At 43.3% G+C, this 21,997-nt stretch overlaps 1 protein-coding gene across 21 annotated transcripts in view; it reads right to left on the bottom strand.

The window, feature by feature from the left end:
- LOC120724413 (receptor-type tyrosine-protein phosphatase F) overlaps window positions 1-21,997 on the bottom strand; it is a 156,633-nt gene that overhangs the window by 32,096 nt on the left and 102,540 nt on the right. For 6 of the 21 annotated variants that reach the window (XM_040016616.1, XM_040016651.1, XM_040016657.1 and 3 more), the window contains 11 exons: window positions 21,673-21,806; window positions 21,174-21,318; window positions 16,872-17,177; window positions 15,887-16,080; window positions 11,029-11,055; window positions 7,878-7,995; window positions 6,885-7,469; window positions 6,031-6,131; window positions 5,169-5,416; window positions 3,865-3,943; window positions 2,549-2,773 (listed from right to left, as the gene is read on the bottom strand). In XM_040016616.1, coding sequence (XP_039872550.1) covers window positions 2,549-2,773; window positions 3,865-3,943; window positions 5,169-5,416; window positions 6,031-6,131; window positions 6,885-7,469; window positions 7,878-7,995; window positions 11,029-11,055; window positions 15,887-16,080; window positions 16,872-17,177; window positions 21,174-21,318; window positions 21,673-21,806 — 2,162 coding nt within the window. The remainder of the gene's footprint in view (window positions 1-2,548; window positions 2,774-3,864; window positions 3,944-5,168; window positions 5,417-6,030; window positions 6,132-6,884; window positions 7,470-7,877; window positions 7,996-11,028; window positions 11,056-15,886; window positions 16,081-16,871; window positions 17,178-21,173; window positions 21,319-21,672; window positions 21,807-21,997) is intronic. The other 15 variants (XM_040016680.1, XM_040016686.1, XM_040016743.1 and 12 more) reach the window with 6 other exon arrangements.

The following is a 21,997-nucleotide window of genomic DNA, read 5'->3' as shown; positions in this document are numbered from 1 at the left end:
CCTCAAAATAAAAGCGCACATTAAATACGAGCTCCTCCTCAAACATTAGTTCACTTCCTCTCATCTGGGCTTCACAGGCTGGACAGGACGCGAGACACAATTTTTGCTACCCTCTTTTCCTCTATCAAACGCCACCCCTACTCTGTCTCACATCACACAATATTTCATGCCTCCTCCCTCCCTCACTCTCTTCTCGCATTAAATGATACTGTTTATACACACCCAGCATCTATCATCCCATTTCACACCTCCCCCGGCTTGTTTATCCGCCTTGGGTGCTGGGGAGACATGAAGGCACCCTCTCTTCTTCTGCCCCTCTCTCTTCCTCGCTCTCTTCCCCCTTTGCCTTCCTTCTCTTCTTCCCTCCAACCACTGCTGGCTGCTTGTGGCCGTTGATATACGAGGGCTTATTAAACCCTGGCGGTCTTGTTTGATCTACACTGGGGGAGTTTGGGTGGTTGCGAGAAAGTGTGGTAAAGACACAAGTCATTTATTCCACTACTTGTTGTCTTATTCTCCTGGGTCTGGTGAAGATCCTGCTCGAGGCAGCTTCTGCTAACTGCTCGATCCTCCTGCATGCTTTACCTTCTGTACCCGTGTGTTTAGTAATAAACGCTCGAAAGCGGCGCGTTGGGGGTGACAAAAACAAACACTGCCATGTTTCCCAAGGAGTGCAGTTAGGGGATTTGTGCAGAAATCAATGACTGCAGTAGCCACCTCACCATTCAGTATGCTTAAAAGCACACGCGAAGCCAGGATAGGAGAAATGAGAAAATCAAGGTGTTTACATGCTCTATAATAATCCTGTTAGTGTAGATATTGTGCTTATTATATGGAGCAGGTCAGCTATTGGATTTTTTTTTATCCCTTATTGTATTTTTGAACCATGGATGGCATATTTTAAGTGAATTTGTGAGCTGTAGCCTGAAGTGGGTGTTTTTTTCTGTCAGAGCATTTTGACAGTTCAGTTAGGGGACATGATATGTAGAAAGAACTGACTGCTTTCACGATCTGTATGCACACCTCTGTGAATGTTTTCACAAAAGCACCAACGTTCTGAAATGGTTGTCAGCTTATTTTGATTTAGCTTCAAAATGTGAGTTTTAGCCATCCACACTCGAATACTCATTTTAGGGCCAAGAATGCACTGCCACGTCTAATGATCTCTCCTTTAATCTTTGTCACGGCAGCACTTCCTCTGTCTAAAGTCTTTGTCATGTGGCGCCGTAAAATGTTTTTTTAGAAAACCATTTGTGTTTGTACATCAGAAGTACACTGCAGCATTACTATTCATGTTTGCTTTAATCTGCTATCCTAATTCAGGAAATTAAGTGTCCTATTTACATACATTTTAGGAAATGAGTTTGCTGCAGAAAGCTGAAGTGAAGGTAAACACACTGGCTGACTCACAGAATGAGTGAATCTGATTGATCCAAGTGATTAAGTTTAAAAGCAGGTGGGTACGACGCAGTTTAAGGAGGGCAAGTGCACAGAAAGAGAGAAATCTTGAGCGCTGCTGATCCAGCATGGTGTATCTTGCAGGTACGGTGAGAGTGTTGTGCAGTGATGGGATTTAAGCATCTGCTTTGAAGTAAAGTATACCGTGGTTGCCCGCTATAGCCTCCCCTGCATGTCCCTCCTCTTTCCTGAGTGAAAGAGTAGGGGATTACTGGAGTAGGGTAGTGGTGGTGGGGGGCTTTAGGGACATGTAAAGCAGCATTTCAAGGGAATCAGGCCTGCTTTACAGACTCCCAAGACCCTGAGACCAGGCCCTCATCTCCCTCTTAACTTCAGCTGCTCTAATCAATCTCCTCTGCTCTCTTCATGGTAGAGAAATGTGGAGAGGGCGAGAGAAGCAGAGAGAGGGGTAAAGGAAAAAAGCTCAGAGGAGGGAGTGAAGAGAAAGAAATAGGTGAAAAGTCTGGGATTGGGTTTCGGACTTGGAGCGTTCGCTCTCTTCCATTTAAAAAAAAATAAAATAAAATCACTCAGGGCACAGCTACTGAATATACATGTCCCGGGTAGCGGTGAAGCTCCGAGCAATCACAGTCGCTCATTCTTTCTGCTGTGAAGTTTACTCCAGACCGTCCCACGGAGAACTGGGCCTCCATGTTGGAGCTGTTTGACGAGTGCATTGGGGCCCGGCTGAGAAAGCCGAGAGTCTAGTATTAGCATTGTAAAGAGATGTGCGCAGGGCCCTGCTGCTGCCGAAATGGCAAAGCTGGATCTCTGATGTCATTGTTAAGTGATAAGGGAGTTATCCGGACAAGCTACAATGACTTTTAGAGGCAGCAGTATTAAAGGATAATTGGCAATAAAAAACAAAAACAATTAGACTTCCCACTGCTATTTTGGAAACGCTTTGAGGAGCAGAGTGATTAGAGTTTGAGGATGGGTGATAAACTTAAATAATCTGTCCGAGAAAAGAAAAATTAACATGTACCAAAATACAGAAAAGCTTCAGTGTTTAAAAAACAAACGCAAGTTCTTTACTAAAAAGCAAAATAAAGAAACAACTTACGCCATCAAGGCTGGAAGTTTTACTTACATACTGAGCAGTGCTGTCAGTCCCTTCAGATTGAAGTTCAGCCAAGACAAAGCAGAGATACTGCTGTGAGCTCGTCAGGGGCTTGTTGAAGAATTCGTCGTACCTTTTCTCATCACCCAGCATAAAGGTGGTTGGAAGTGACGCAAGCTTGGCAGCAATGTAAGGCTTGGTGGAATCCAAGTGACGTCGGTGTCTTACGACAGAACTTCTACTTGATTTGAGCAGCTGGGGTAGAAAAAGAGAGATTTCTCAATAATAAACAACTTTGGCTCTTTGGTCAAAAATCTCTCTTCCATATACACAATGGCATCCAACTTCTCTAAATTTCATCAACTCCTCCTAAAGTCTAAAAAAAGCTTTTGCACTGGCACTAGACATCCAGGTTTGGTTGTTAGCATGCCTCCAAATAAGAGATAATGATTCCGCACAGCTAAAATGGCCTTTGCACAGCGATATAACTGCAAACAATGCAGCCAATCTACGAAGTGAGCAATTAGCGCTTGCTCTAGCACACAAACTCAGCATGACTGCCAGCCCGGTTAATAAATGAGCAGGCGCATACAGCACTGCGGCATTGTGTTTTCAGCAGCATTTTGTTTTCTGTCAGTGATGTCTCATGCACTGCTCCAGATGTAGCTTTATTAAATCATTATGTCGGAGGGAGGAGACAATGGCCTGCTCGGTGTTTAATGACTCAGGGAGTCCCATCTCTCTCCCTCTCAGTCTCTTCTGTTATTTCTACAGGGAGCTTGAACAATAGCGATTCAGACCAACGAGCCTAGCAGTTTACTTAAAAATTATGCTATTAATATTTAGGCATGTCATTTAGCTTAAATTCCCTCATGGACAAGGAAGACCTTTATTCAATGGAATAATAAGGCAGTCATAAATCTTTGTCCTCATTTGAATAACTCATGTAAAACTTTGTCTACAGGCGGCAAAGCCTAACTATAAACAATTTAAAGAAAAATATAGAGGTAGAGCAGTAATTCTTTTGACTACAATTGTGAAAATGACCACACAGTTTGATTGCCTAACATCTACAACAATACAAATAATTAAACAAAGACCAAACTATTTTATGTGCACACAAATTGCTATATTCAACAAATGGGCAGTGTCTGCAGACCTGGCATTCACTCAGGACACTCCCCACCTAGCCGAGTGAGTCATTGTTTAAAATCTCTTTCTTCTGGCGCCCAGGAGGGTAAAGCTAATTAGTTTCCACTCGTGACTTTCTACCCAGTTGGACCAGAGAGTGCTATTTGGGACCCTGACCTGGCACATTAGCCAATCAGACACGGGCTGGCACTCACCTCATCCATGTCCATCTCGTCTGGATTCTTCCACTTGCGTGTCACCGGGGACATGGGCACCACAACGATGTAGTACCACCTGCCATGAAAAATAAAGCTTGTGTTAAGAAAGGCCGGCCGATGCACGTACACACTGAGAACAAAGTGGGCCAAGTGCATTAATAGCACAGTCAAAACAAGGAGGCGTACTTTGACGGTGATCCTTGTTGGGCTCAATTCAAAATTTAAGTAAAACACATGTGGTTCCGACCAAGGTCGAACACCAGCAGATTGGCAATGCATTCGCCAATTAATTGCTAATCACTAAGAACATCTGCCATGTAGACTGGAACAAACACAATCCCAGTGAGGGGAGCCTTCAGCTAGCATAGATCCCCATAGGATTCCTTAGGTTAATAGAAGCAGCTATGTGACTACTCGTGTGTGTTCTCCTGCTTTCATTAAGAAGACCAAAATAGAAGGAAAAGAAAGACATTAGTAAGACATTTAAGACTTTACAGTCAAGATAAGAGGCTAGGTGATGAATAAAGGAGAATGCTTTGGAGAATGCATTAGGTTACAGTATATATGTTTCATCTCTGCCCCGACTCTGTCTCGGGTACAAGTTTTCCCCCCCCGATGCAGCATTTGACTACTTGTAAAATCAGGTGCTGCTGACAGCAAAAACAGCTGCTTCTCTCCAGACCTCAACTCTGTGATTCAACAGTCACTCAAGTCTAGTAGTGGGAGAAGAGACGTATAACAAGACTCCTCACCCCCTCCCTCTTACCTACACATACACACCCCCTCAACCCTCCCATCCCCAATCACAGGCACTCCGTGGCTGTCAATCTGTGCTGGACCTTGGCCAGCCCTGACAGCCCTGTAATCTTTTTTACCAATCAACCCCGTGTACTCCCCTTTACACAGACGTGTCGCTATGTGTGTGCGTTCGAAGGAAAAGGGTCAGGTGCAGTTCTCCTCTTAACAATTTGCGTCAAAAGATAACACAGCTCGACCTGATGTTAAGTCTCAATTATCATCAGTTGCCGTGTCACAAAAATGGCTCAGAGTAAAAGTTGCAATCCTAAGTTCTCGAATAGTTTTAGTAGCGATCAGACACACATGTCACATTAGGTCCCAAATTTACAGTTTCATGGCTGTAAATTTTTGTATTAACATCAATTTTAAAATGATAAATGTATAACTTATATGCATCACAATCTGTGTACATAAAAAGCAAAACCTGTTTGTTATTCCTGACTAATAACAATCATTTTCTAGCCCAGAGCAAGCCTGTGTGGTTAGTCCCTATCAGTACGTACTTGACACGAGTGGTGGTCTGGATCTTTGGCAGGGTGATGTTCATCTTGCCACCTTGAGCATGATGTGTCCTGGGCTTGGTCTGGATCAGGTCAGGGGCAGTGCGGATGGACACCTGCTGCTGAAGACCTCCGGCAATGTTGCCCCTGCTTGTCAGTACAAAGGAGTAGTCTGTGTCTGGCTGCAGCTGCGTGATCAGCTTCCTCTTCAGGTTTCCCATCACTTCCACGCTTTGCTGGTTATACAAGATCTGTAAGCACACGGGGGGAAAACTTGGGAGTTGTGATTTACGGCAGCACAGATATACAGCCTGAATATCGTTTGCTCACACGCACCACTCTCTCTTCCCTCTCAAACGCACACATGTGCAAAAAAAAAAAAGAAAAAGAAAAGAAAAGCAAAAACAGTATGGTCCTAAGGGAGGTGCCCATCTTATCTGACACCTCATCTCAGGTGCTTCAAGCGTCGCACTCGCCCACTGGTGCATATCCAATGTTCTTTTACACCTTAAATTGTCTTTGCTCCCCTATCATTTGGGTGGGAATTGATATATCACTTTGACAGATTATTACACCTCATAAACGAGCATGAATTGGGATTTTCATAGTTTTTTGTGCAAATACAAAAAATGACTCAATCATATTGTGATAAGTGTCAGCACCTAATATTGCTTTTTCATATTACAAATGGCTGTACAGCATGTCAGAACATGTTATTGAAGTAGAATAAGAGTTGTTTTTTTTTAATCCAGCGTTTTTTTAATTTAAATTGTACTGCAAGTATTTTGTCTGTGCAAACTCAGTTCATATTCAATCTTTTTTGCACCTCGTGTCAGCAATGGGCGTCTACCTGGCTGGTACTTACCTTAAAAGGTGCTTGGGGTTTGTAGTTTGGTGGCAAATCCCAGGTGAGCAAGACGGACGTTTTCATGACAGCTTTGACACCGAAGTTCAGGGTGGGGAAAGCTAGGATGAGGAAAATCCACTCATTAATACCTCAAGTAAGACATCTTGTACACCACAAAAAGTAATCTCTGTGCATAATTTCATTTCACACTACTATAAAGCAGCACACGAGCAAGTCGCCCCTTCAGTAAACAACGCGAACATATTCTGCTGTAATTCCTTATGACCAAACCTGAAAAGCCACAGGAGTGTTCAGAGAACATTAACAATCGCATTCACGCTTGATTACCGATCATACAAAAATAGACTCCATTTCCCTGAGCCTGTCCCATTTATTGCCGCCCATTCACAAGACACACTCAACAGGCCGAGATCACTGTGATTACCAAGAAATGCATATGACATGAGGAGTGGCAACATGTGTCTTAAAACAGGCATCGTGCATGGTTATAAATAAGAAATCTTTCATTTATAAGATTATAAAATGCATGAGAAGCTACATGCTGGGTAACATTTAGATTTGTGTGTAATAGGAGGGAGGACGAGGAGGCATGGTAATGTGACTGTAGCGTGTAATGAGATTAGTACTCTATAAATCAATAAACACAGTCATGTACTACAGTATGCTGGGTGGAAGATGGGAAAGACCTAGCACCGATAAAGTTTAAAACAGAAGCGAGTGACATGTGTTTGTGGTGAGCAATGACATGACTGTGCGTCTAAGAGTGCCAATGTTTATGCAAGCACGTCATTATGTTTTCATATCAAATATCTCTGAAGTGTTTATGTATAAATGTTAGTCAGATGTCCTACCACTTATCCTACCATTCGACATGGTCCTGCTCTGGATGCTGGGGCTGAGGGGTCCGCCGCCCTTACTGGTGAATGCCTGCACCCGGATGTCGTAAGTGGTGTCAGGTTTAAGGTCCTGGATAGTCATGTGTGTTTCGGTGGTGCGGTTGGTGCTGTTTGTCTGACTGTTGATGTCCCTGTATACCACCAAGTAATGTGTGATCTTGCCATTCCTTTCCGCTAGCGGCGGGGGCTTCCAGGTCAGCTGGGTGCTGGACTGCGTCAGGCCCGTAACTTGGAGGTTGGACGGGAAGCCTGAGGGCACGTCTTCGGGTGTGCTGATCTCCTTAACGTGAGGTTCGCCGATGCCTGCACGGTTACGCGCGCTGAGGCGGAAGACGTAGGTGGCGCCTTTGTGCAGGCCAGTGACAGTATGGTGGTCGTCAGTCTTTCTCATCTCGCGCGAGGTGTAGGTGTCCTCGTCGGTGCGCTTGTACTGCAGCTGGTAGCCCATCAGCTCCCCCACCATATCCTTGGGGGGCTGCCATTGGAGCAGTGCTGTGTTGCCCATGGTGGTACTAATCATCATACTGGGTTTGCCTGGCACTGGTTGAAGTAGAGATTTAAATAAGAAAAAAATTACTTGCACTTTAATTGCTTTATAAGTAAAAGACATATTTTTCAATTCACATCAAATTTGTGGCACTTAATGAGTAAAAACCTGTATTCTATCTAAAGGCCACAAGATGGCGATAGTTGTGATTGTGAAGTCTATGGAAAAGACTTGACCTCTGTAAACACTTGGCTGCTCTTAGTCACTCGTTTTGGGTCGTACTGAACAAAACATTTGGTAATCTTTGGTCGTACCATGTTTCAACAAGTTTGATTTTCTTTGGTATTTTTCAGTCATTCATTGGCTAATGATTCGTGATTGACTCAATGAGCAAATGATTTCCAAAGCAAGACTCCACACTAACAGATTCACATGAAAACCCCACTAACACTGATTCTGACCTGCTCCAGTTGTGGTGATGACTTTAGCTTTGCTACGAGCACCATCTCCCTTCAGGGTGTATGCTGCTACAGTTACAGAGTAGGTGGTTTCAGACTGCAGCCCACCAATTATGGCCTCCTGTAAAAGTGAAAAAGAAAAAAAATCACAAGGTTAGATGTTAACAGGCGTCAGTGAGCCTGAGCGAAACCTCTCCAACCACCCTCTCACACAAGCTCCGATCCCCTGACAAACACACAGCACCAAAGGAAACCGCAGTAAGATTAACCCCCCTTCTCCAACCACGTGTGGGTTCTTGAGCAATTAGCCTAAAAACAAAATATGTCAAACTTTTAATAGAGAAAGAAGGCACACAAACAGGCCCAGGAACTTTTCTTGGTACTGAAAAGCTCCTGTACCTAACTGTAAGGAACACGCTGAACCCATTAACTAACAAACCAACTAAATTAATCAGAACATCACCCGTGTGTCAGTTTTCATGCCTGCTGCATGGATAAGCATGAGATAATACCCAGAGGAGCTTAAGTTCATCGCTAAACAGACTATTAAAACCCACAAAATAGTACACCGACTGTGGGACTGCTGTTAAAACTCTTTGAAAATAATCCTTCAGATAAATAAACATCAGGGTGATTAAAAAAATACTTTTTTTTTTAAGAATAAGATTATTGGTACTTATTCTCCTCTGGCTGATTGCCCAAACAGTCTCTGCACAAAAACACAGACACACTACGGTGAATGAACAAATGAGTAACTCAGCAGTCAGGAATGAACAGACAGAAAAACAACTGAGGTAACACACTGTTACGGCTAACCTGCTGCAGTGCTGGCACTCACTTTACCACACTGCATCAGTCTGAACAAAAACACACCCACACGCTGGAATTAAATACTCTGAGCTTGAACAAAGCCCATATCCAAACAAACAAACAGAAACACACACACATGAATACACATACTAATATACATAAATGAAGGATACACACAGTATACATGCACGTAAAATGTGCACATCAGCACGCACACATTGGTACACACACACATGCACACGCACAACAACTTAATGCCTTCGGCTTGAGCGCACATGCAGGAGTTGTCCGGTTCTGACTGGGGCCGCTGAGAGGACGAACACACAGATGCCTACGAGCCTTCCTGCCGGAACTTCTCACAAACTTCTCAGATGCTTGGAATATTATACAGCCTTGCCCTAACGCTGTTTCTCCAACTAATGAAGTTTTAATTTCCTAACCATAGAAGAACATTAAACAGTCTACATAACCCAGCGCTGTTTGACGGTGGTTTTTACTGCCTCTCTCTTTAAGGGACATTTGGTGCTCCCCTGCTAACCTTTAAGAGGGATGGGGGGAAAATGCTAAATTACTGTATCATAAAGCCATTTTAACTTTATGGAGGAAGTCTCATTACTTTAATCATGCAAAATGGCTTTAACAATCTCAGCAGTGGCAGCTGCACAGATCGGTCCTCTCTCCATTCTGACAAGGTTGATTCAGTTCTAGCAACACTTTTAAAACTCAGCAGAAAATAGAAAAACCCAGGCTTCAAAGTTCCCTTTAGAGCAAATGCTTAGAACAGCACCAAAGGGCATTATAGAGATTAACAAGTCGACTAGTTATAGAAATGGATTCTTCTCTTCAAGCCTCTCAACACCACTATCCTCACTAGAGTAGAAAAATACCAAGAGAAAAATGGGCTGCGCTGTTAAAACAAATCCCTTCAGATAACTTTTTGCTCAAGATTAATATTTAATGTCCTCTATATGCATCTTTTGCTTTTTAACGCCAGCCAAAATTTCCCGAAAGCTAAAAAAAAAAAACTCCCTGAGAACAAAGCCATGGGTCAGTAACGCAGGCTTATGTTTTCAGTGTTGACATCTGCCTCGTACTCTATTAGCTACCAAGCACAAAGTCTGCTGTGGCCTAAACATGGCTGCTGAAGAAATAATAAAGATGTGTGAACAGATGTCCTCCTCTGACAGCGTGTAGCTCGCTGTCTGTCAGGTGTTAATCAACGCATTAAGAGGAGAGGGAGAGGAGGCGAGCCTGACTCATGCCATGTGGGTGTAGCTTGAGGAATCCGTGTGCCGTGCAGCCAGGTTTCTGTTTAACTTGGTGCTAATAGCAAATAAATACGACAGCGTGCGCACTTCCCACTGGCTCGTATACGAAACTAACTGAAATAATATAAACAGATGAAGGAAGAACAAAAAGAGATCAGCCTCAGCCTCTACAGGTGGTTACTGATTGATTAAGTTTTCCATTTGAAATGTCGGCAGGTGAAAAAAAGGAGTGAAAATATCCCAAATGAATTCTTTTTTTGGACTTTATAAAAGCTGAAAACCTTTTTCTTAACATATCTTTGCCCTTGTTTATACACTGAAAATAGGATCCGTTAGTCTGGCAGACTTCTATTGAATTTTTTGACTGGCTACAGTAAGTGGCTCTGCATTTATGCCAGTGCAATATGACGTCTAGGGGGTAATAAGCCATAACAAAGAGCTGCTTGACAGCCACGTAGCAGCGAGCTGCAAACCAGGCACGTGAAAAGAACATGAAAGGCTGGTGGCAATTTCGGAGATGTGTGGAGCTGATAAAAGACACAGCTCCTCCCCTCAGATAGACATGTCATCTGAAACAGCGGGGAAGACAGCAGGTTAGGCGAGGCCGATTAATGTCGGCATCACACGGGGATAGTGACACAAAGCCTTTGACTGCACTGTACTCTCAATGGGGGAAGATGCTTCATGCGCTCTGTACAGAATTGCCTCAGTTCACCTGCAACTGCCCAGCTGTTTCTACAAGGTTCTTTCTTCTGGTAAAATAAGCCTGCACCAGATCTTGCTTTGAAGTTGTAGGAGCTCTTAGACTAAATCACACTAACTCTCTCTCTCTCTCACACACACACACGCGCAAACACAAACACACAAAAGAAAACATTTGGACACACGTTTCGTGCTGCGGTTATGATCTTTCCTGAGGGTTCACACAGAGTAGATTAAAGTCACACACCTTGCACAGAAATTAACACACATCCACGCACAACTCATAATCCAAACACACAAGCACCCCCAAACTGCAAAAAGGAAAAGAGCTTGCCCTGCAAGAGAACCCAGCAGCACACATGTGGGTTACTCACATGCTCGGTGGATTCCTCAATATTCCACTGATGGAGAGAAGACACAGGACACAGGGTGGGGAGAGAAATGAGTCAGAAACAACACAACAGCCATGGAAAAAAAGCGCTCGTCTTTTTTTCGCCGACAGATGAATGTAGGTGTCAGCAGAGTCGTGTGGTGGAACAAAACAGTGGGATAGAGTGTGATGGAAGAGAAGGAGTAAAAAAAAAGACAAGTTGAGTGGCATACAACAAATTGCGTAACCATAATTGTAATTTTTTTTTTTTTTATTGTTTAAATGCACTGCCTTGTTTTTGGTTTGCCTATGAATCCAACAAAAAGCCCCCCTCTTGCTCAATCAGGAGATTTCTATTCGCTATGATGACTATTACACTTTGGATAAGAACTGTAAACTCTGCACAGTCCGTGAAGCATTTCCTTTTTTCTTACAGAAATTGAGGGAAGGCCTTTTATTCATTATATTTCAATATGTATTCAAAATGTTCTCCTTGCTCGCTGTGCCTGGCCAAGTGATTCCTGGGGGAAGTGAAAGCCCATTTCGTGCCGCGGGGCTCCGTCAGTGCCGAGCATGAAATCCTATTACCAGTGCTGCTATGCTAGCCCTGTGACATCAAACCCCATCGATGCAGAACGCCACCGCTGGCGTTTACCAGCAACGTGCTCCACAGTTCAGTTCCTGCAGAGGGGTTCACTGATGGGTGGCCCGGCTGACAAGGGGCAGGAGAGATGACACTGTTGACACTGATGAGGGACAAAGTGGAGAACAGAAAAAGGGGGTGGGAGTGCGGGTGAGGACGGTGGAGTGGGGGAAAAAAATGTTATCATTAGGGTGCACGAGTATTGTCACAGCTGCTTGTGGACTGTACCACTGAGGCGAACACTCAAAGGGGAGAAGCAATTGATGTGGCTGGGACAAAAATCAATATTTAACCACCAAGAATTACTGTGAATGGGCCGGTGCCCCCAAATGTATTACATAATATTAACTCCAGCGTTGTACTTGCTAACACTTGTGTCCATTAACTATACAAACAAGACCAACTTAATGTCATGCGTTGTCAAACACTGAGAAAACACACAAAGAGCTTCTTCATCTGCCCATCATCAACACTTTGCAGGATCATTTTATTAACATGACCAGAGTTTAACCGGGCAGGAGTCTGAAAAAAATACAGATACTTGGAAGTAAAGCCAGTCCTCCTGATCACCCATCACTCCCTCCTTGCTATTCTAGACTTTCACAAACAAAAGGAGCAAGCCTCACACGCTGCTGATTTATTGTGTGGTGGGGAGACGGTGTTCATCATCCTCTATTGACTGTTGGCATATGAAAAGACAAAAGACCCAACTTTTCCTCCTCCCTGTGGATGGTCTTTATTACCAAGCAGTTAAGTGAAGTATGAGCAAGGCCTCTGTAAGGTCTCAGTTGTGACTGGTTGAGGCACACGGCACATCAAAAACTGCTGCCTCATGCTCCCCAGACATAACGGGGCACTAAAGAGTACCATTAAAGAACAGCTGCTGCTTAACTCCATGAATAACAGTTTGCAATGTTCCTAATTGCTTAATTTGTTTACTGTCAACTTCACTCAGTATGTCAACAGAGCAAGCAACACATTAAGGTTCGCAAGAGTTCCTATCTCATCTTGGGCTTAATTCCTTCCTATCGGAACTGCTTTTGCTTCTTCTTTCTTTTTTGTTGCTTAAATCCATGGGAGAATTATAAATTATCCTCCATTTATATTTCAAATGCCAACGCAAGCTGAAAACACATCATTGCTGATAAGCGTCGTTTGTGGAAACGGAGCGGTATAATTTGCAGGCGGGTGAATGCAAATGTGATGACATGGGCTGAGATGTGTGGCTATAAAAATGGGAACGAGGGGGGAACGAGTGATGTGGAAGAGAAGGAGCTGTCATGATTGATGGAGTGAAACGGGCTGAGGTGCTTCTTTTCTCTTTTTTTCCTCCCCCCGATTCCCATTCAACTCCAATCTGAGGCGGCGAAGGCCGTAGAGGCAGTGAAGCATTGCCTCGCTCACACAAACTACAAAAACGCATGAGTGGTCAAACAAAATGAACCTGGAAAGTAGTGCTGAATAAAGGCAAACTTGTGAAGGAAGGCAAACTTGTGCAGAAAATGTATGAAATCACAGACAGCGGCTAATGGCTTCAAACTCAATCACAGCACTTTCTGCACACTTTTATGGATGTGTATATGAAATACACTGCCACAGAGGTTGCCGCGAGTGCACCGTGATGGAGCAGACCGTGTGGTGTGGGAGCTGCCAACTCAGGTCCAGGCCACTTTTCCAACAGAAGTATTTGCAAAGGGGTCGATAACATCACACTGTTAACATGGCCTCTGGTTTAAATTTAGCAGGGAAATGAGGGCGCTGTGTGGGCTCCTGCTTGAAAAGAAAAGAGGCGCTTAAACCGCCCACGCACAGCCGAGCTCTCCTAGCTCTCCTCCCAGCATTTCAGCTAACCCTGAGAGAGGGCGAAAAGGAGAGGAGCCAGAAACACAGAGACAAAGAGAAGGGGAAAGGTGATAGCCATTTTGACAGGATCTGCAATTCAATCAGTCGGCTTAGAATCGTGATTGAAGGTGAGGCTCAGGTATGATTTAAGAGCCCTGGAAAATTTGGATTTTTCTTTTCCTCTTGGCAAGCTTACTGTGAATCCAATTCAGGTAAAAAGGGTGGATGTGGAACCGATTTCACAACACATTAGGGAAATTCATGAGAGAAACACTATGGGATGTGCCAGGATAGAAGGATATTGCTTTTTTTCCCCGTTTTATTCATCATCAATTACAGGTGTGCGTATGAGGGATTTGCATGTCTCTAGGATGACTCATGAACTCCTCTCGACCAGCTGGAACACCTACTACAAGGTCGGTCTAACAAGTGATCGTGTTTGCGCATGTTATCTTTGCTAGATTTTTTTTTCTAGTTGTTGTGGTGCGTGAATGGAAAGATGTGTGACAAAGAAGGGATTGTTCTAAAACCAGTTGGGCGAACAAGGATAAGGGACCGTTGGCTGACTGTGTGGTCTTTAATGACGTCTGGGCAGGTCCTTGCAGGTTGGTTACTCAGTGCTGTCTCGTAGAAAACAATCTGTTGAGATGACTCAATCAAGGGTAACCAACCTGCACGCAAGCCTCTGGTAATTACTCAATCAGCTTTTTAAGCAGCGAGAGTGCAAAAGGAGGTCACGGCAGAAAAGGAAGCAAACCGAAGGGAAGGAGAAGAGGAAAATAATAGAAGGTGTGAGAAGAAATTTAGCCGTCTGCCAGGGAGGGGACAGTCTGTTTGAGAGGTGTCCTGGACACTAGACTGGAACATGAGAGCTATCCTGGGCGCCAAATTACAGTGCGTCTTTGTGTTTATTGTGTGAACATGGCACAAATGAGACATGGCAGGGAGAATTGTTTGCATAACAAGTAGGGTCATGTTCAGTTCAGTTTTTCCACAATGCAAAACAAAATCACGCCGAACATGTCGACGTGGAGAAAACACTTACAGGAAGACAAGCAGCCACCATGTTTTCTCCCTTTCCAGATCAAGCGATGCTGTCCTGTCTGTCAAGCACTCTTGTAGACAGTCTGATAACAATGAACTGTCAGTAGCAGCTGCCAAACACTACTGCTGTAAAATAAAGGCTGACTGTGCTCGGGAGTCAAGGCAGTTCTCTCCGTCCAGGTGAAGACATCGACGGGCTGTACTGCATCAGTCAATCACTTGCTGTGGAAACTTGTGTGAGTTTGACAGCCACATATAAATGATTTATGATGTTTTTCTGTTTTGTTTTGTTTTTTAAATCACAGAATATGTCATTACACAACTGGAATCCACAAGCTCCTACTTATCATCCCTTGGGATGTAACACACTGATTCATCACATTGTGATTTAACAGTGTTTCCACTTGTGTAATAATGAGACACAGGACAGCAAACGAGGGTTAATAACTCTTCTCAAAGGGCAAGGCAGTTGCCTGCACTTCTTGGGAACTGAACCAGCAACTTGTTGGTCTGCCACAGCTGCCATTTATCAGCAAACAGAGCTCAGATAATATATATATATATATATATATGTGGGTGGTTTTCTTGTGGCCAGGGAGCACTTCCTTGTTCAAATTAGATGCTTTTGTGGAAGACCACTGAGGGCGGGAGTGAATGCGTGCTCGTGCAAATGTTACTCCCGGCAAACAATCAGAAGGAGGTTCTTAAGCTGGTCTCTCCTCTCTCAAACACAGAGAGAAAAAAAGCAGTACGAGTGCAGTTTTAAGATATTCATGAATCTCTGAATCCCTCTTAAGGATTACAATCTCTCATCCATCTCATGGCGTTGCACAGCTTTGGGCCATTCCAAGCAGCTTGCATTAATGCGTATAGGGCGGTGTCAGGAAAATAGCTCTAATTTATAAACATGGTAACAAGGCAGTGCATATGTATTACTGCTAAAACCGCAAAGAGAGGTGCATTGATTCCACTAAGCCACGTCCTGATGTAACACATATAAAATATTTAATAGCTATTACTGCAGAATTAAAGTGGATCTTATTAGGACAGCTAATCCAAAGCAATAGGAGCAGGGTACCAATTTAGAGTCAAATGTCACATGTGGAGATAGATAACAAAAAAGAAAAGAGGGGAGGATGGAAACTCCAGTTGACAAGATAGAAAATTCCATGTGTGTCACCCAGTATGGGGGAAATGAAGTGTGAACTCAGACAATGGAAGAGAATAGGGAGGCAGTGGGGAATGAAAATAATGGTAAATGAGCATAAAACAGATATAGACAGTGAGGAAGAAGAGCAGAAAGACCAGGCAAGAGTAAAACATCATGCAGTACCTGGGCCTCTGGCAAAAAAACATCCATGATGTTAGGCTGGCCTCGCGGTTCTCCGTTTTCGAGCCGGGAGAAGACGACCTGGTAGCCTCGGATTTGGCCGTGCTGCTTCCCCTGCAGGGGTGGCTTCCAGGTGACTCGGATAGCTGTGGAATTTATGGCCTCAACCTCCACTTTCCTCGGGGGTGCTCCCGGCACTGGAAATCAGACAAGGACGAAGGGCAGATTAAAAGAGTAAGACAGAAACACAGACAGATGGAGGGACAGTGGAAAGGACGAGAACAGAGTAAAGAGAAAGAGACGAGGTCGTGACTTATCTTATTTTACTTCGTTTTGTAATGACAATCCAAAACAAATCTAAATTCTGGGGTGCTGTGTATAATGAAGTGATACATGTACTGACCATGAATTAATAATTTCTAGTCACTTTAGACCTTCTAAGACTACTGCGTCCCAAAAACATCCCTTGTGGGACAGCATGTGGTCTTAGCAATGTCTGTAATGCTCTTAATTCCAGAATGAAATAAGCTGTGTTGCAGCAAACTTCAAACACATTAATTATAGTCGACACTCTCTTAGGAGAAGCCGCCCTCTATCACACTGCAAACAAAACGAGTGAGAAAAAGGGGAAAGAGAGAAAGAGTGAAAAAGCGGGAGATTTGGTCCACTTTCATTCCTCAGAACAGTAAAAGAAGACAAGAAGCCAGTGAAACCAGAGTGGTGGAGAACTGAGGCCTGGGAGTGATCAGTCTTAACCCACAAAAGGTGCAAAGGCCATAGACAACAAGCTGGGAAGAGGAGGAAACAAAGAAAAGGTGACCCCTGCTGCCACGACCACCACCTCATTATCTCAAAATTCATCAGCAGCACGAAGGAAATTGTGGTGTAACATCTGAAGAGGGTGAAAGACAATCGTCAAAGGCTGCCGCAAGCAACAGAGAGGAAAACAGTTTGAGAGCACTCTGCTTCAAGGGAAGTATCAACCTACCATCCTCTTTGGTTCTCATCCTCACTGGGGCACTCTCAGGACCTGGGCCCACATCAGTGTGTGCCCTCACCCACACTTGATACTCAGTCCACTTCTCCAGGCCCTCCAGCACATGGCTGGTAGCGTCTGCACCGATCCCAGTGACCTCGTGCTTGTCCGTGTCCTCTCCAGCCAGGGCCTGGTAGCTGACTGTGTAACGCACTATGGCACCATGGCGGCTAGCGGCAGGTGGTGCCACCCAACTCACCTTGAGGCTGGTGGAGCTCAGGCTGACCAGTTGTACATCCTGAGGAGGGGCGGACGGGGCTGTAGGGGGAGGGGAGCAAAACCACACGAAGGAAGGGCACGGATCAAGCAAACAAAAAATAAAGTACAGCACAAGCAAAAAAAATAAGGAAAAATCTATGGAAGCTTTTTGTATAACAGGCAATATCAAAATTTGAAATGTCATATTCAGAATCACAAGATATTTTTTATATTTCAAATTTGTCATTATACTGTATGAATACAGCACAGCTCTATTCATACCGGGGACCTCGTGCGATGAAAATTTACCCTTCGCTGTCTGTTTCCTGTGGCCCATTTACACATGATAAATATTCTGTTTTTAACTTGAATGTACTAAAATCTGAGGTCAGCATGTGTGTTTCTGTTTCATCATCCTTTGAGATTTCCCTGAGCAGGAGCCCTCCATGAATGGGTCTTCACGCGGTGTAGAGATGTAAGCCTTAATGAAAACACTGGCAGGTAATTCGCAGTGGGATTTTTTTTACTTTACATATTCACATGAGATTAAGATCATGTGACACCTCCACAATTACTCCGAACTGCTAGAGGTCCACAGTTTACGGCAGTCCCGTGTAAATATGGGTCATGTAAATAAAATCAGGTTAGAGATGAAGACTGAAATTGCTTCTTTTTTTTTTTTCCCCCCCCCCTTTGTGCAGATGTTAATTAAGAAATTCAAATCTTTGTGAACATAGGCACTGAATTTGATATATGGTATAGGTTGTTGCTTTGTCCCATCTCCCTTTTATTCTTATTTCTCCCCTTAACTCCCAGTTGGTCACAGCAGATAGCTGCAACTCTCTAACCTGGTTCTGTCGGAAGTTTTTTCCTCTCACACGGGAGTTTATCCTTCCCACTGTCGCCATGTGCTTTGTTCTGATTTTCTCTCTTACGTCTCTTACACCTTGAGGTACTTTATACTGATGTAGTGATTTGGCACTCTATAAAGAAAACTGAACTCAAAATCATCTATGTTCATGTTAAAGTACTAATGTACACGCTTATGTATTTGCCCTGCAATTAAACAAGCTAGTTTAATGTAAGAATGTAAAAAGTATAACACGATTTGCACACCACACATTTGTATAAATTGTAACCAAACTGCTGTTTTTCCAAAGTAGTAAAGGCTCATTTAGAGTCCCTTTGTGCATGGGAAATATATTTATCAATATATCATTGCACATCTGAATATGAAATTTAAATTTTTAAATTGTGACTACAAAAAGCTTCCATACTGCACAGGATGCTGCCTCCAGACTGAGAGATTGGATGCAAAAACACATTAGCGGACCGTTGCTGAAGCTGTGTTTGGCACGGCATTTATGCAAGAGGCCATGAGAGTGCAGGGTGAGGTGAACAGAATATAAAGTACACCAAAATTCTACAGGGCAACGTTTTTATAAAACCGTAATTTGTCCCTAACTGCCCTCTGTGTCGCCTCTTGCAGGAAACAGAGGGAGAAACAAACTGCCACAGATTTGTAAGTGGTGAACAAGTGCCTGATAGTGTTGACTGGTGTTTGCACATTCATGCAGAAGCTCTGGGCCTGATTACGGCACTTGGCTGCAGCTGAGCTACACTACATATTTAGTTATAGATAAAGCTATAATTTTATAATCAATAACCGTTAGAAACATTACAGGCACTGTCCACGTCTGGTTCATACTCACTGCCAAGAAAAGCTGATTTTTTTTTTTATTTCTATCAGATGGGATAAATTCCACTCCTCGCTAGAATCACAGCAGGAACGTACCAGTCCACCTCACCCTGTAATGCCTTATAATGTAATGGGAAAATGGAGTCTAATAACATTCCTCAAATAAATAGTTATTGCATTAAATTTAATTATGAACAACAGCTTCAGCTTATATACAAAAAACTCTCAGGTCAGGAGATAAAAATAGAAAACTAATGACATACAAAATGAAGAACAAAAAGGGAAACTGAAAAGAAATGATTGCATTCAGACACTTCATGCAACTAGCTAAATCTAGAATTTCTTTATTCTGCGAAAAACAACCTTCAAATCAAAAGAGAATAAAATGAACCATGAAAATTCAAAGCAAGATGTTTCCGTAAAAGCATGCCTGTGAAATGTATTCTTTAATAAGCAGAGAAATGAACAGTGAGCTCAAATATTATTCCAATAAACTAATGCCCGAATATAAAACTCCACCTTTACAAAACAGCACTTGACAAAAGAGGAGTGAGTCTCACCAGGTGGCCCCTGATCCACCAGAGAGTAGACAGAAAACCACGAAAACTTGACAACACCACATGTATTAAAAAATTCAAAAGCTACAGACTGAATCAAAACAGTGCTGACGATTCTCAGAAGAGATTGCAGTGGTAAAATTGGACGGGGCAAGGACACCACCACAAGAAAATGCCTCAGAGTGATAAAAAAAAAAACAGGGAACCAAAGAATGGACTTAAGAAGGAGATGCAATTATTGAAGTGACAGAGCCCAAAATCCCGTCTCTATGACATTATTACGACCCCGTTTCTGTCAAATGTGAGAAAAATAGAGACACACGAAATGTTGAAACTGGTTCCTTGTTACTTTGGCTCTGTATGCCACCACAACAGAAATGGATGACGTCACATCCATTTTTATACAGCGAGCTCTTCCTCCATGAGCTTATTTTTAGTATTATTAATGCATCTTAGTGTTTGATGTGTTGAACCCACTGCAGTGTTCCTACCACCTTTTTTACTAGTAGAGCAATGCACAGCAAAAATATTTAAAAACAAAAACATGAATAGAGCTCAATACTGTTCATTTCTCTGAGTCTTAAAAAAATGATACTAAATATTTAAATGGGGCACTAGAAAATGTCACACTTTCCCACCGCCTGCTTGCCTCAGAACCTTCCCAAAGCTGTTGCTTATTTCATGCACACGATCCTACCAGCGCCTGAAATCCAAATTATTTCCGCCAAATTCTGTGTCTACTGACAGCAGAAGGCACAAGGACCATCAGCACTCATGGTCTCTGCTTACAGTCATCAAATCAAAATCTGATTCTTACTTCATTGTCCCACTTTCCCCTCCTGCTGCAGCACTGCTTGACAGGCAGGTTTATGTGGCAGATACGAGTAAACGTTAGTGTTTGACACCTGATAATTGTTCATTTACACCAGTGTTCACATTCACTATTTATGTTAATTTTTTGATCAGCCTTAATCTTGAACCTTTGATCATTTTCCATCGTTAAACGTATCAGCCTTATATCCACTCTGTAAGCTGGCGTCGGTACTCCGCTAAAGAGCTTTTGTGAAGGAACAAACTCATGATGTAACACCTTTGTAAAACTCTGTGCCTTTTGTTCCAAATCCAGCAGAGTGATAAATCTCCTCTCTAGTCGTCTGTAGCGCATCAGTCAGTTTTAGGAGTCACTTTCTCAGGAGTTAAACTTTTATTCACATAATCGCTACAATTAAAAGTTAAAAGTGACATTTTTTTCTGTTCTCAGTTTTATGTGTGAGGCACACACGCACCGTGGGACAAGCGCCGTGCCACATCAGCACAAAAATGAAATAAATAAATAAGAAAGAATCAGTCAGCTGGCAGAGAGTGACATTTTGAGTGCTGGCACTGTAAAAGCACATAATGATATGAGACAAAACAACAGCACAGCTCGCAAATGTGGGAACCAGACACATTAAACGTACCTTTGACACAGGGCCTGCCCTCAGATAGATGGACATGAGGGTTAGTGTTGGTGACAGAGGGGAGGTGGTGGAAGCATGAAGCTGACCGGGATAGCTGCACTGTCAGCATTTTATGTGGCGCTGAAATTGACTTGACATTCAAGTTGCCCACGCTCTTTGATTTAAGCGCTATAAAACTCTACTTTTGTCTCACTCGCTCAGTCACTCGCTCACACTGAACAGAACAACCTAAACCTGCAGCAGCCGGCTGAGGGTGGCTCTGAAATCACTGGTTAGTGAATAAAAAGTGGGAAGAAGAAGAGGACAGGGACAGCTTCAAGACAGACAAATGTGTACTTACTGGACTGGGCAGTGCGGGCCTCGATGGGTTGGGTGTAGACACCCAAACCCATTTCAGAACGGGCGGCCAGGGAGAAATAGTACAAAGTGTCTGGCTTTAAGTTCTCTACAGCATAGGAGCCTGCAGGGTTGAAGGTCACGTGAATCTGGAGGGTGTAACAGCGGAAGGAAAAATGTCAGAAGAACTCATCAGAAGCAAAGACATTCACACAAACCTACTCACGGATTGAGCTGTTTTGTTTTAACAAACTGGAGTTACTCTGCCACTGAAGAGCACAAGTTGCTGTCTCTTATTGATACATGTGTTCATATTTGAGAATACGGTCAAATTTGAGAGCCATGTGATTCAAAAACAATTTGCCCTCAACTGGTCCAGTTGAATGAAAGGACAAAAAAAAGAGACTCTACATCATCAACAGCAACATTCATATATCTGCAGACTCCCTACAGATATAAGAAAAGACGGACAGATAGATGCACGCATAGATTTTTATTCTAACCTTATTGTCTGAGCCAGCTTCCCAGTACTGCAGCTCATACTTGGTGATGGGGTCCTGTACGGGCCACAGCCACGTCAATACAATGCGCGTGTCCAGCTCGGCTTCAGCCTCAAAGCTGGATGGCTGGGCAGGGACTGGTAAAGAGTAGGTGAGAGGACGAATGTTAAAGAGCAGTTTAACTTGAATGTACTAAAATCAGCAGTTTCCCAGACACTCCGTATGCATAATGAACACAAAAGCAAGAAAAACTACAGAGCTTCAACTCATTGTATATGCTTAATCACACCTTTAACCTTGTATGTGCATGAATAGAGATGTTAAAAAC

The sequence above is a fragment of the Simochromis diagramma genome, unplaced genomic scaffold, assembly GCF_900408965.1.
Source record: "Simochromis diagramma unplaced genomic scaffold, fSimDia1.1 OVJJ01000205.1, whole genome shotgun sequence".
Taxonomy (NCBI): domain Eukaryota; kingdom Metazoa; phylum Chordata; class Actinopteri; order Cichliformes; family Cichlidae; genus Simochromis; species Simochromis diagramma.
Note: the sequence above shows the minus strand (reverse complement) of the source record. Positions and strands in the feature narration are given on the sequence as shown.